Genomic DNA, 15,597 nt, shown 5'->3' on the forward strand with positions numbered 1-15,597 from the left:
TTCCAGGACAGCCAGTTGCCACAGACAGTCTCTGAAGCCCCTTGTAGGAGACTCAGTATCAGCCCAGCCGCTTCTTGTGACCATCTCTCCGTTTCCACAGACAAGCAGTGCACCATGTTCTATAGCACCTCTGACAGCAGACTCCAGAGAGTTTGTGAAGGAACAGCATGCCGATGTGTGGAAGGTGATGTATCATAGGCTGCCTGTCCCTGTCTGAAGGGACGCTTGGAACGCTGTTTAGCCAAACCATAGTTTCTTATCTTAGCTGACTGAAAAGTAATGATTCCCTAGGCCCCTTCCTTACAGCTCCCAAACACCCTGGTGGGACCCTGGTAGGACCCTGGTGGAACCCTGGTGGAACCCTGGTGGGACATGGTGGGATCTGGTGGGACCTGGTGGGACCCTGGTAGGACCCTGGTGGGACATGGTGGGATCTGGTGGGACCTGGTGGGACCCTGGTAGGACCCTGGTGGGACCTGGTGGGATCCCAGTGGGACCCTGGTAGGACCCTGGTGGGACCTGGCGGGACCCTGGTGGGACCCTGGTGTGACCCTGGTAGGACCCTGGTGGGACCTGGTAGGACCTTAGTGAGAACCTGGTAGAACCCTGGTGAAATCCCAGTGGGACCTGGTAGGACCCTAGTAGGACCCTATGCAAGAACAGAAACTCCATCCAGACAGCTACTGAGTGTCCTGAGTGGACATAATGTAGTTTCTTTTTTACTTTCACCTAATTTTTTTTTTTAAGCAAAGGACCATAATCAAAGAGAACAAAGATGCAGAGGTAGGCCCGTAGGCCTTCCTCTCTGTCGTTTAATTCTAGTTAATGGGATTTTCTGTCACTTCTCCAAGTGACAGAATTCTGTCTCTTTGAAATCAAAGGCCCTTTTGGCAACTCACCAAAACTCACCAGAAATCAGCATGGTTTCTCTGTGAGTCTAGGTTGGTTTTGGTTTTGGTTGGTTTGCCCATCTAGTAGGGTTTGTTTATTGGTGTTTGTTTTGTTGTTTTGGGTTACTTTTTGTTTTTATACATCTTAGGTCCTTATTGTATCACTTTATAGTTACAATCAAATCATCATTTTGCATTTCATTAGATTCCTAAAATGGAAAGTTACTCCCTGCTTGCTTCCTTCACGGGAAGGGTTTGCTTTTCTGGTGAGCTGGCTGTGGAATAAACAACCATGTAATAATAAGTCTGCACTTAAGACCTTGGTTGGCTGGTTTAACTTTTGCCTTATATAATGCTTCACTTCATGAAAAAGAAGACAATGCACAGGTCTTAGGAATATGGCATTTGTAAGAAAGGATCCCAGCTTGCCTCAGGGCTCATGGGAGACTCATACAGAGAGCACCCCCTTCTGTCAACTAACCTGTCACCCACTCTCCACACAATCTAGCTGACTGTGGGCAACTGCAGGCGGAGCTGGACCTGTCCATCTCTGCAGACAAAAGGAAAGAAACAGCGTGTAAACCAGAGATTGCATATGGTAAGTGCAGACATTCAGTAGAGTTAAACATGAAATTTCATCATACATGTTTAGTTAGAAATATGGAGCACTGCACGTGAGTGACGTTGTGTGGATAGAACATTTCTTTGAGTCCCTTGAAGGAAAATGTCTTCAACTTTCAGCATTAAGATACAAAGTTATATGGTATTCAGCAAAGAAGTACGATTTTCCATTAAAGATAATCAGAGAAACAAGCGTCCAGCAAGACACTTCCCTTACCAGGTCCTTCTCAAAAGATGTACTACACTTATTCCAAGAAAACATTTGAAAAAAAACACAGAAGTTGGGGCCTAAGGAATGGCTCAGTGGTTAGGCATATGTAATGCTCTTCCATAGGCACCCATGCTGGACAGCTGCCAACCTCCCATAACTCCCTCTTCAGAGATCCAAGATGTCCGGCCTCCATGAGCAACTGCATTTGTGTGTACTAATGCATCCCCCCCCCATACACACCAAATTTAAAAATAACAAGAAAGGAAGGAACAAACATGTAGGTGCACGTTCATTTCCTGGCCGCCCAGACCCGAACAAGCACACAGAAACTACAATACTGTTGGCCAATAGCTTAGGCATATTCCTAGCTAGCTCTTACATCTTAAATTAACCCATTTCTATTAAATCTGTGTACCACCATGAGGCTGTGACCTACTGGTAAGGTTCTGGCATCTTTCTCCTTCAGCAGCTACATGGCATCTGCCTGACTCTGCCTTCTTTCTCCCAGCATTCAGTTTAATTTTCCTGCCTATCTCTATTCTGCCCTGCCCATAGGCCAAAGTAGCTTCTTTATTAACCAATGGTAATAAAACATTCACAGCATACAGAGGGGAATCCCACACCACAAAGGCAAGCAGGAAGGAAGGAAGGAAGGAAGGCAGTCCATAGAGTCTTAGGATCTCAACAATGGGTTCTTCCAGTGGAGACAGTAGAGTAGGGAGCTACTAAATAATTTTTGATATGTACGGTGTTGCTATCTGTGCTTGGGACTCTCCTCATTTCTCATTATCTAAGTTCACATGGATGGCTAGAGGCTGTAGCAAGTCCCTGAGAGAATTAAATCCTCCTGGTGATTTGAATGAGAATGACCTCCATAGACTCCATACATTTGAAAACTTGGTCCTTAGTTGATAGACCTGTTTGGGAAGGAGGTATGTCGCTGGGGACAGGCTTCAGAGTTTCCAAAGTCCATGCTATTCCCAGGTTCTCTCTCTCTGGAGATACAAGCTGTCCTGTCTCCATGCCTTTTCTCTGCCATCATGGGTTCTAATGCTGAAGTCATAGGCCACAAATAAACTCTTCCTTCTGAGTGGCTTTGATCCATGTATCTTATCACTGCAGTAGAAAACTAAGTAACTAAAAAATCGACTACTTGGGGGTTAGAGTACTGACTGCTCTTCCAGAGGACCCAGGTTCAATTCCCAGCACCCACATGGTTGTCTGTAACTATCTACAACTCCAATATGGAGAAAAAAGAAGAAAGGGAGGAAGGGAGGGAGGGAGGGAGGGAGGGAGGGAGGGAGGGAGGGAGGGAGGGAGGGAAAAACTAAATAAGTCACTCCTTTATCTTTGGAGTCAGATGCTGCCCATTGCGGTACAGGAACGTCTGCCTGCCTTCCATTCCCTATGTCTATTTCAGATGTTTCTGGTTTGCGTTTGGGGTGTTTTGGGGGGGGGTAATATTATACACTATTATTTTCAGATTCTTTCAGAAGATTCTTTCCAGTTTAAACACACACACAGCGGTTTGGCTTTTTTGTATGTTTTGTATGTGGTTTTTCGCTGGACATCTTAGTTCCTTTTCCACTGCTGAAATAAAATACCATGACAAAAGCATCTAGGGAGAAAGGCTTCATTGTGGCTTGTTATCCCCCCCCCTCCCCCCCCGCCAGCCCCATGGTGAGAAGACATGACCGCAGGCAGGGAAGGCACATTGCATCTTTACTCAGGAAACTGAAAGGGAACAGGAAGTGAGCCTTGTCTATAAAGCTGTAGGGCCCACCCCCAGTGACCTGCTTCCTCCACAAGGGCTTCATTTCTTAAAGGTTCCACAATCTTTCCACGCAACTTGGAAACAAGCATTCAAACACACTGTCTTTTTCTTTTATTAAAGAACTTATTTATTATGTATACAGTGTTCTGGAGGCATTTACTGAACTCCAGAAGAGGGCACCAGATCTCATTACAGATGGTTGTGAGCCACCATGTGGTTGCTAGGAACTGAACTCAGGACCTCTGGAAGAGCAACCAGTGCTCTTAACCTCTGAGCCATCTCTCCAGCCCCAAACACATGATGTTACAGAGGACATCTCACACTCAAACCAAAACATGAGTTCCATAAGGACCCTTTAAAGCAGCAGTTCTCAACCTGTGGGTCACTACCCCCTTAGGGCTGAATATCAGATATTTACATTATGATTCATAACAGTAGCAAAATTAAATAATTTTATTAATTTTTAAAATAATTTTATGGTTAGGAGTCACCACAACTTGAGAACTGTATCAGACGGTCTCAGCCTTAGGAAGGCTGAGAACCACTGATCTAGAGCATCAAACCACCGTCACTATTTCCAGTGAAGAAACTGAGGCTCAAGGAGGTTAAACGTTTGCCCGAGGCCATGAGGGACATAATGACAGGAATGGAGTGACTCTGGTCATGATCTGCAGAATGAATTCCTGTTATCAGAAGGAACTTCATTTCCTTCCTTTGAATTCTTCACTTTTTTTTTAAATATTTATTTATTTGCTTATTATGTATACAGTATTCTTTCTTCAGTCCAGAAGAGGGCACCAGGCCTCATCCCAGATGGTTGTGAGCCACCATGTGGTCGCTGGGAATTGAACTCAGGACCTTTGGAAGAGCAGGCAATGCTCTTAACCTCTGAGCCATCTCTCCAGCCCCCTTCACTTTTTTTTTTCTAATCTAATAATTGACTGAGGGGTTTGGGAAGATCCATGAAAAAAATGAGCTTCACCCCAGGGTGCCCTGATACCTGCCATCCACGTTCCTCCTCTGATGACAAGCCCCGGCTTCTCCTGGTGGTGTTCAGTCGGAGTTGCCTCATTTTGTCCTGTTTTGTTTTTACCAGCTTATAAAGTTAGGATCACATCCACCACTGAAGAAAACGTTTTTGTCAAATACACTGCGACTCTTCTGGATATTTACAAAACAGGTGAGATCTCCTCTCCCCACCTCAGCCTTTAGTGCATCATACCAGCCAGACACTGCGTCAGACGTGGGGGCAGGCGCTGCGTCGGACGTGGGGGCAGGCGCTGCGTCGCACGTAGGGGCAATGACTTGAAAACAGTCACGGGGTTTCACCCTCAATAAGTTTCTGTTTCTCATTGAATTATCTTATCACAGATTTCAGCAAATGCTATGTCAACATAACCATCTTTAGCTTTTGTGTTCCATTTAAGTTTCTCAAAACACACATTTTATCGCGTTCATTAACGCATGCGTGTGTGTCTGTGGCATACATGAGGAGGTCAGAGGATGACTTGCAGGAGTTGGCTCTGTCCTTCCACCGTGTAACACCTGGGCCTTGAACTTGGGTCATCAGGCTTGGAGCCAAGTACCGTTCCTGCTGAGCCATCTTGCTGACCCTTAGAACACATCTAAAATTAAATAAGTATTGATTAAGTAGCTTAAGCTTATTGCCTTGTTGATATGTCCAAGCAGCCAATTTCTCATTTGAGTAAATATAAATTCTGCAGTAAGTAGGACCTGAAGTCTACAATGTAATATGTTTTTACTGATGTGTAGCTTTGTACATTCTGTCACAATGTCAGAAGATCCTTGGCTCAAATTGTTTGATACCAGTGCCCGCTTGCTATCCACGGACACCCAGATGGCTCTGATTTCACTTGCTGTCAGGTGGTCCCAGAGTCAAAACCCTCATTAGTGCCATTTCCTCTTTGTCCTATGGGTTCTGAAGATTAATTCCAGTAAACTTGAAAGGCTAAGCAAGTTTTTCGTACTTTATCTCCTCATCTTGGATGCTCATTTTAATGCTTATTAGAAATTTTGAATTCACAGAACTATCAGAAGCCCACAAGTGTCCTACTAACACAGAATCAAGGTACATTGATAAACTGATATTTCTATCCATTCGAGGATGCTAGGAGCAGGGGAGAACCCAGGACAGAAGGGAAGCTGTGTGCTCGCCGAAGTCAGCTATTCCCTGCTCTTTGGAACACTCAAAATGTTTCACTAACAGAAGGTTGTGAACTCTTAAGACCCAGGGTTGACACGCTGCTTTCTCTACTGTGGCCGGCCTGAGGGTGCTGGGAATGTGGCTCAGGCATTGCTACAACAGGAAGCTGTATCCCCAGACAGTCTGAAAAAAAAAACTTAGTTTGAAGTCCTGTGTGTATACGGGAATCTAGGGACCTAGAAAAAGCTATGTCTGCGGCAGTTATAGACCCCTGACTGACAGGTTCAAGAGGCAGGCTTTAACTGTTAGGGAGACTGTGTCACGGTTCAAGAGCTGAATAACGGCCCTTAATATTATAGCAGTAACTGAGGTGCGATCCCTGCCTCAAGATTCCAGTGTGTCTGAAGTCTGAGGCCACATGTGGAGCAGAACCCTGGAGTAGAGATTCAGATGTCCGCGCTGGGAGGTGACCCAGGGGTAAAAGCAGCAGCTGCTCAAACACGACGGCCTGAGTGCAGATCCCAGCACTTGTGTCGATCGCCAGATGTCGGGGTGCACATCTATGCGCCCCGCCCTGTGTGGAGCAAACGATCTGAGGGCTTCCTGGCCTTCAAGTTTAGTCAAAATGGCGACCCCTAGGTTAAGAGAAGTTGTCTCCAAAACTGAGATGGAAGATGATAGAGGAAACCATCCAAAGTCAACTTCTTGCCTTTATAATCATATACATATATACCAGAGAGAGACAGAGGGCAGAAGGGAGGAAGGAGAAGAGGGAGGGGAGGGAGAGATTAGATGGATTAAGGTGTAAAGATTAAAAGAGGTGAGTGAGGGACTGGGGATAGCTTGGTGGTAGAATGCTTCCCTAACAAGTTCAAGACCCTGAGTCAATCTCTGTTACTATTACAGCAAAGGTCCAAACAGGGCTTGGCTGATACCATGAGAAGTGAAGTGGGCTTAAACATACGTGAAACTCAACAGGCTAAACACGGGGAAGATTGCCTTCTGGGTAGAAGCAACACGCCCCGGCTAATTCTGAGTCCTTTAAGGAATCCAAAAGTTACCTTTCACAAAATTTGCCAGCCCGTCACATCACATGCTTTTCTAGAAAGTTGACCATTGCCTGCTACCAAATGCGTCCCTAATTATGAACATAGCACGTGGAGATAAATAGTGCACAACTACTGAGCAATAACTCTGTATCTCTGAGAAGTAGTAAGACTTAACAGCTCTTACTCAGCCCTCAGAACTTCTCATATGCTAGCCCTTACTAGAGGGCTCATAAATCAGTAAGCAGAGCCACACAGCAGGAAGTGGCTCCTGTGGGGTTTAACGCAGACAGCCTGACTGCGTTCTCCACCACAGGGCAGTGCCCCTCACCACCAGTGTTTGTCTTTCATGGTCATGAGGAACTGGGCAGCGTTAAAATGTGACTGTGCTAACCTTCCATCCTTGTCCCTCAGGGGAAGCCGCCGCTGAGAAGGATTCTGAAATCACCTTCATTAGAAAGATGAGCTGTGCCAACGCCGCTCTGGTGAAGGGGAAGCAGTACCTCGTCATGGGCAAAGAGGCTCTGCAGATCAAGCACAACTTCAGTTTCAAGTGAGTCACCAGCATTCGCAGCCCGGCCTCTTCTCCAACCCGGGTGTGGCTCATTCTCCACTACTCTGGCACTCCAGCGATGCCTTAAGTTCAGCCCACAAAGCATCCTGAGTACGAACGAAGTATCTGGAATTTCACAGCACCTGCAGCCTTGGCTGAAAGCCAAACCATCCTCGTGACACAACCTGATGAGGAACTGAGAACGCAGGTCCACATCGCCTGACCACCCGCCAGCTCTCCCTCAGTGTGCAAAGAGTCCCTAGTGTAGAGAGAATGTTAAGACATGCTTTATCACCTGCACAGAGTGGGGCTCGGGGGCGGAGATGACAGCTTTGTCAGTGAAGCGCTTGCTATGCGAGCATGAGGAACCGAGATCAATGACCAGAACCCACGCTAAAAAATAAAAAAATTAAAATAAAAATGTAAAAAAGCAAAACAGGCATTTGGGGCTGGAGAGACAGCTCAAGTGTTTGAGAGCCCTGGCTGTTCTTCCAGAGGCCCCAGGTTCAATTCCCTGCACCACCATCTGTAACTCAAATTGCAGAGGAACTAATACTCTCGTCTGGGCTCTGCAAGCACCAGGCGTCACATGTGGTGCACAAACATCCAGGCAGACGAAGCACCCACACACATAAAATCATAACAAATAAATACTTTAAAAACAAAAACAAAACGAGGCATGGCGGTACACATGAGATCGCAGTGCTGCAGAGACAGAGACAGGTGGATCCCTGGGGCTTGCAGGGCAGGCCGCCACACCCCTTTGGCGAGTTCTAGGCCAGTAAGAGGTTTTGTCTTTAAAAAGACTAATGTAGACAATGTCTGAGGAACAGTGCCCAAGGCTGACCTCTGGCTTCTACAAGTACCTGCACACAAGTATAGACACACACTCCCACACTACACATTCTCACACACACACACACCATGTCCACCCACACACAAACACTCATACACATACCACATACACACACTCATACATGCACCACACACTTATACACACTCATATACCACACACACTTATACACACTACACAGTACACATCACACATTTATATATACTCACACACACACACATTTATACACTCATACACACACCACATACATGCTTACACACACCACACGCACATTCATACACACACTCACTCACACTCACTTGCCCACATCTGATCTCTTCCTAGGAAAATCAAGTACAGCGTTCCTCTGCCTGTGGCCACCATCACCGACACTGTTTCCATTTTGCCTTGACAGGTACATCTACCCTCTGGACTCCTCCACCTGGATTGAATACTGGCCCACAGACACGAACTGTCCATCATGTCCGGAGTTCGTAGCTAATCTGGAAGAGTTTGCTGAAGACATCTTTCTGAGCGGCTGTGAAAGCGCCTGAGGAACTTCCTCTGCATCGCTTTCCCCACGGACCGCGTTGGTGGCATTTTCTCCCCCCTGGAAGACACTCTTTCTTGGAAACTTATCCTAAATTTCACTGCACTTTCTTTTTAGTAAGGCACAACTTGAAGTTATGACTTTGTGAAATAACAGAGCCTGGTGGGGCCATGAAAATGGGTCCCCCAAGGTTATCAGGCATCGGCACCAATAAAGCGAACAACACTCAACACGGCAGTTGGAAGTGATTATTGGGACCTAAAAAGGAGACCCTGAAATGTAGCACCCTGTAAAAACAGCCTTTACGTGAAAGGAAAACACCAAGGGCGGAAACTGACCATGAAAACTTGACCTTGCACTCGAGTGCATTAAAAACTGTTATTCCGTGCTGGCTCAGCTTCAGGCACACAGAGAGGGGGACATGGCAGTGGAGAACCTTGACCCCTGAAGGCCACACTCGGAGCCCTGGGCTCCTGGGAAAGCAGGAGAGTTGCTCACTGCTGCCTCCCCCTCCAGCTCTCTCTGTACCCCTGACAGGAAAGCCTCTGTTCTCCCACACACACCTTGCTCCCTCTCTCAGCACATATCCATTTCCCCAGGAACTCACTCTTGCAGTAATTGCCCTACCAGAAGGCAGACCCCAGTGCAAAAACCCAGTGAAGGGAAACCAAGACTCCGGAGACTGTCGTTCTGGCCCAGACCTACTTTCTCTTGCATCCTAAGTTTGTGCTTTATACACTGTGTTGAGCGCGTTAGGTTAGGTCTTGTGGAAGCATTTTTCTAGATATCTGCATTCTGTGTCTCAGGAAGCACTCTGAGTATGCCGATGATCAGTATTCCCATTTTACAGCTGCCAAAATGGAGGCTCTAAAACATGAAGTAATTCCCCAGCCTAGCGTGAGGCAGAAGCAGAAATAGAAACCCAATAGTGTCCCACGTCCACACCCCTGCACAGCCCACGGCTTGCACTGGCTGATTTTCTACAATGTAAGGAAAATATAACCAGAGTTTCTTAAGCATAGGCTATCTAGCCCCACTGAGTTAACATAAGAAATGTGTAAATACGTCAGGTGATGTCATGGTAACAAGGACAAAAGGAATCTGCCTTCTACCAAGTCAATAAAATTATCTAAGGCCTCGCGGCTTGTCTCATCAATAGCAGGGACTTTTCTACTTCTAGGAACTAAGGACATTTTGGTGTCAAAGCCAAAAAGATGCCAAGCTGCACAGGATATGACTAAGAGGCAAGTGAGATGGAGGGCCTCCAGCTAAACATGTCTGCAGATGGCTCCCGCCTCTTCCTGCTGAACCAAAGGGGCATGGGGGGGGGGTCTGCTTCCAAGACACAAGTGTCCAAGCTGTGGGTCTCTGTCCCCAAGAGTGATGGCAAATAGGCCAAGCCAGTGACCAGCTTAAGCCATAAATGCAGCTGAATTGTTGCTAGCCTTCTGCCCTGTGTCCCCTGAGCACACCTCCTCCTGCCCTGTGTCTTCCAAGCACACCTCCTCCTGACCTGAGTCTCCTGAGCACACCTCCTCCTGTCTGTGTCTCCCGAGCACACCTCCTCCTGCCCTGAGTCTCCCGAGCACACCTCCTCCTATCTGTGTCTCCCGAGCACACCTCCTCCTGACCTGTGTCTCCCGAGCACACCTCCTCCTGTCTGTGTCTCCCGAGCACACCTCCTCCTGCCCTGAGTCTCCCGAGCACACCTCCTCCTGCCCTGAGTCTCCTGAGCACACCTCCTCCTGCCCTGAGTCTCCTGAGCACACCTCCTCCTGCCCTGAGTCTCCTAAACACACCTCCTCCTGCCCTGAGTCTCCTGAGCACACCTCCTCCTGCCCTGTGTCTCCTAAACACACCTCCTCCTGCCCTGAGTCTCCTGAGCACACCTCCTCCTGCCCTGAGTCTCCTGAGCACACCTCCTCCTGCCTGTGTCTCCTGAGAACACCTCTTCCTGCCTGTGTCTTCCGAGCACACCTCCTGCTCCCCGTGTCTCCCGAGCATACCTCCTTAATCGCATTTTGTGACACTCCAAACTAGGCCAAATCCTGACTCACCCTGCACCTCTCTTCCAAGGCACCTGTACACCTGCCAGGATTTAATCATATAGAATTGTGGAGCATGTTATCACCCTGAGTCCTTTATGAGCTGTTCATGGGCAAGATCTGCAACCACTCCATTCTCCTTTATTTCCAGGGCCTGGCACAATGCCCAGAACTTGACAGGGATCCAGGAAGCTCTCACTTGTGGGTTTCTTATTCACGATGAAGAATGTGAAGATCCAAGTTCTAGGTTAGGTTTTGCCCCTCCTTGGTGGATTAGGCTCCCTTAATCTCCCTGATAGTCTGGAAAACAAGGGACCTGGATATCCTAGTCACCTCTGGGGAAAGCACTAAACTCATCTGATAATCCTATGATGAGACCCAGGAGACAAAGCCAAATGTGTGTTTGCTGTGCAGCCAGGTGCGTATGTCTGTCTGTAAATGTGAAGAGAGATGAAGGTGTCCAGAGCTTCCTAGAGATGGACGTAGGGACCTGGGGAGGTGAGGAGGCAGGAGGGTCTTCAAAGCAGAGAGGACACAGATAAGCAAGTCACCCCAGAGGCCGACCAGAACACCCACAGTTTCCAGGTTAGAGCTCTACAAGAGGAGGTCCTGGAAAAGCAGAAGCAGCCTGGCCAATCCTGGTTTAAAATCTTTTGCCAGAAGTAACTCTAAGGAAAAATATTAAGTAATTCAGTAATATTAATATTAAGCAATTAAGGAAAAATATTAAGTAAAGGTTAGATTTTCTCAAGGAAAAGTCAATTTGACAAATAATCCGTTGAGATGTAAGAAGTTCATCTTAGGCTGGGGAGCTAGAGGAAGTAGGAAAGTCCAGTTCCCAGAATCTGTGAAACCTGGGAGTGGTGGCACACCTGGTGACCCCAGTGCTGGGCAGGTGGGGACAGGAACCCTCTGGACAACCACCCTCGTCCATCGGATAAGTCTCTGACCTTGTCTTCAAAAGGAGGAGGAATGGAAGGGTGGATTCAATCGATAAGCATATTGCTTGCTCATCTTTGCCATGACTGGGTTCAAGCCTCTGTAGACAGGTCAGGCATCTCAGGTCACGTGGCCTCTGTGGCAGCTGCTCAGCTCTCTAGTAGCACAAATGCAGCTAGGAATAAAGAACAATGGGAATGGGTATGAGTACAGCAACCTGGATTTGCTCCTCGGTCAGCAGCATATCCCTCCTTGACCAGCAGGAGGCAGGACAGCAACCTGGATTTGCCCCTCGGTCAGCAGCATAGCCCTCCTTCACCAGCAGGAGGCAGGGTGTGTGAGGCAGAAGCTAACGTGCTAAGAAAGTTCAGCTCAAAAACCAACAGAAGATCACCTGCGACTCAGGCTGGGCAGGATCAACTGAGACTCACAAGGAGGGTGGCGGTTTAGAAAGAGGAACACTGAACAGTGTGGGACCCTCACCCCTTATTCTCAAAGGGGCGAGAAGAAATTTCCTAATAGAATGTTCTCCCAGCCAGATAGTGGCCTCCCCCTCTCCCACCGGGAAGATTCTGAGCACAAGGTCACTCAGCTTAGCCAGCCAGCCACCTGGTGAGAACGAAGCAGGGTGGGACAGAGCAAAAGACCTTGCACCTGGGCCAAAAGCAGCTTCAAAAACCCTCTTTGTAGTGACACTTTTAAAAGCTTACCCCACAGAGGAGATACAACTCCTCTCCCTACCTTGCTGTAATGGGGTCAGTACATGTTTGTTCAGGGGTTCCAAACATGTTTGTATTATGCTGATTAAACCTTGCTTATTACAGTCTGGGCCTCTCTGGTGGTCTCTCTCTGGGGATTGGAAGATTCCAGTCATGGATTTAAAGAGGGAACAGGTCAGCCTGGGTTCTGGGACTTTCCCGGTCACATTCACACTTTCTTCTGCATCTAAAGCTGGAGACCATGCGGTCAGCTCAACCACAAACACTTGTAATTGAACAGAATTTGTTGACTTCGCAGAGGAAAAAGACATAATGGGGCAGGGGGCAGGGGCATGAGCCCTCTTGGTAAGAAGGATTTAGAAAAGACCCTGGGATTTGGGCTGTGGTAGATTATTTGGGGAGACTTCAAGGAAGCAGAGCTCTGCTCTGGGCTGGACATAGGGACAACCCTATAAGGGGCATCTTGACTCTTTTCCAGTTGATAAGGAAGGAAGGGAGGGAGGGAGGGAAGGAGGGAAGAAAGATAGAAAGGGAGAGAGAGAGAGAGAGATGCTCAGGTTAGCCAGAAAAGGGAACGTAGTCATTTTTTGGGTTTGGACATTGTTCCTACTTTTCTCCTCTACTCAAACATGATCACAGAGGAGCTTTTTTCTTGTCCTCATTCATTTTGTCTGGTCTTGACATTCTGTGGTGTAATACAGAATACACAAAGAACTCTCTCAGCTTGGCCTCAAGCACCGCCCCAACTCCCCAGACACCAAGGCCAACGTCGATGTCAAGGGCCCTGCTCTCTTCTCTCTCTCTCTCTCTCTCTCTCACACACACACACACACACACACACGTGTGTACTGTTTCAGAGACACTCCTAAAAGTCCGTGCAGGGAACTCTGTTGTAGAATATGTTAAGGTGTGTTACATTTGTTTATACTGTGGAATATTTGTTTAAGTATGTAAAGATGCATTTTTTTTGTTTATGCTGCATTTGTTTAGCTCTGTGCAGCTGTGATTCTTTGCCTGTCTACAGCGCCTGATGGCCTAATAAAGAGCCGCACAGCCAATAGTGAGGCAGGAGTAGGGAGAGGCGGGACTGGCAGACAGAAAGAATAAATAGAAGGAGAAACCAGAAGAAAGGAGCAAGATAGAACAAGGAGAGGAGGATTTCGGGGGACAGTCACCCAGCTACACAGCCAGCTACTCAGCTACACAGCCACCCAGTCACCCAGCTACACAGCCAGCCACTCAGCTACACAGCCACCCAGCCACACAGCCACCCACCCAGCTACACAGCCACCCAACCACACAGCCACCCAGCTACACAGCCAGCCACTCAGCTACACAGCCACCCAGTCACCCAGCTACACAGCCAGTCACTCAGCTACACAGCCACCCAGCCACCCAGCTACACCACAGCCAGCCACTCAGCTACACAGCCACCCAGCCACCCAGCTACACAGCCAGCCACTCAGCTACACAGCCACCCAGCCACCCAGCTACACAGCCAGCCACTCAGCTACACAGCCACCCAGCCACCCAGCTACACAGCCAGCCACAGAGCAAGAGTGAAAGTCAAATACAGAAGTAAGAAAAGAAAAAAGCCCAGTGGCAAAAGGTAGACAGGGTAATTTAAGAAAAGTTGGCTACCACAAGCCAAGCAGAGGCCGGGCGTTCCTAAGATAGAATAAGCCTCCGCGTGAGCGATTGTCTAGGAGTTGGGTGTTGGAGCCAAAAGAGTAAAAGAGCAAAGAGTAAGGAGTAAAAATAAAAGCCACCAACTAGAGACTGCTCAGCAGGGAAAACCTGTCTGAAAAGCTGACTATTGAACAGCCCAATCTGAAGGTTCCTAAGGACACAAAACAACTCTGAGGCCTTTCTGAGGACTTTTCCTACTCTCAAAACTCATTAAATGCAGATAGCATGACAGGAACACATCAACAGAACGTGATCTTTAAATTTAATAGGAAGATGCATCGCTTCTTTACAGGGCTGAAGCGAGCTCGGTTGGTAAGATTCTTGCCTTGCCAGCCTGAGAACTGAGTTCGAGCCTCTAAACTTACATTTTTTTTTAACCAGCTAGCTGACATATGCTTCTAAGCCCAATGCTACTCGACAGGTGGGTCTTGGCGAGCTCTCTGAACAGTCATCAGCCTAGGCAGCTTGGGGAGTTTGGGGACAGCGAGAGACTCTGTCTCAAAAGTTTAAAAAGGTGGACACCACCAAAGGAAAGACATTTGAAGTTGTCTTCTGGCCTCCAATACAGGCGCTAACATGTACATGTGCATGCACTCACACATGCACACACACACACACACACACACACACACACACAGGCCTGGAGCTTATGGTGCTGAGAAGTGGAGGGCCAGAACACACGCCCAAGGCCTCTGACTGGGCCCACTGCTCTTCTACCACACAGGCAAACAAAGTACAGAGAAATCAGTCTGGGCTCCCTGTGCAAAAGCATGTTCGTACAGCCAGAACTGTTCAAAGAGAATACAGAACTCTCTAGATGGGACCAAGCTCCCAGCCCTGGAGATGACCAAGCAGAGTCCAGACACTACCTTCCAGAAATACTGCATGGGCAAGGAGGGGTCAGACCTTGGTAATGTCCAGTGTCCTTACACCCATGAGAGACATTTAATAACGAGGAACATTTCACCTTCTTAGCTCTCCGTTCTCACAACTGAAAAACAGAAGTGCTAACAATTCCCAGTTGAAGGATTTCTGTAACAGACAACACTTATGAAATGGGCAGCACAATAAAAGTGTCTCGTGGTGGGTAGTGACTGGCCAACTTGACAGTGTCTGGCAGCCTAGACTGCAGGACTCTGAACAGGCCTTAAGGGATTTCTCTCTTGGTTCAATGAGGTGGGAAGGGTCACCCTAAAGGTAGGTGGTACCACCCCCAGGACAGGGTCCTGCACAGAATAAGAAGGAAAAGATGAGCTAAGCACCCATCTCTGTGTGTCCCAACTACAGGTGGACCAGCTGCCTCATGCTCCTGACACCCCATCCCCTTCACTGCTGTGGGCTGCACCCTCAAACTCTGAGTCATGACACCCTCCCTTCCTTAATGTGGCTTTCGTCGGGTGTTTTCCACAGCAGTGAAAAGGTAACCAGTGTACTTGTGGTTCACTAATAGCATGTTTCCTGGCATGCCACAAGTGACAAACTAAAAAGGCAAAAAACTTCCAGTAATAAACTGTTAACATTCACCATTTCCCCAGAAGGCCTGTGATCGGCCCCTCCTCACTGC

The 15,597-nt window shown here is 47.8% G+C and overlaps 1 protein-coding gene and 1 long non-coding RNA gene across 2 annotated transcripts in view; one reads left to right on the forward strand and one right to left on the reverse strand.

Annotated features, from left to right (window-relative positions):
* Nucleotides 1–8,871, forward strand: part of LOC125398997 (complement C5) — a 100,316-nt gene extending 91,445 nt beyond the window's left edge. Inside the window, exons 37-41 of the mRNA XM_087899686.1 lie at nucleotides 101–184; nucleotides 1,399–1,488; nucleotides 4,593–4,676; nucleotides 7,121–7,259; nucleotides 8,507–8,871. Of these exons, the coding sequence (XP_087755812.1) occupies nucleotides 101–184; nucleotides 1,399–1,488; nucleotides 4,593–4,676; nucleotides 7,121–7,259; nucleotides 8,507–8,645 (536 nt within the window). The 3' untranslated portion in view covers nucleotides 8,646–8,871. The remainder of the gene's footprint in view (nucleotides 1–100; nucleotides 185–1,398; nucleotides 1,489–4,592; nucleotides 4,677–7,120; nucleotides 7,260–8,506) is intronic.
* LOC148118656 (uncharacterized) lies at nucleotides 3,600–8,554 on the reverse strand. The gene is made up of 3 exons (XR_015735822.1): nucleotides 8,412–8,554; nucleotides 4,412–7,652; nucleotides 3,600–4,222 (listed from the first exon to the last, which is right to left on the reverse strand). It is a non-coding gene; the product is annotated as an uncharacterized LOC148118656 (long non-coding RNA).
* Nucleotides 8,872–15,597: the final 6,726 nt, after the last annotated feature.

This window comes from Myodes glareolus, chromosome 21, assembly GCF_982192425.1.
Source record: "Myodes glareolus chromosome 21, mMyoGla1.1, whole genome shotgun sequence".
Lineage (NCBI taxonomy): Eukaryota > Metazoa > Chordata > Mammalia > Rodentia > Cricetidae > Myodes > Myodes glareolus.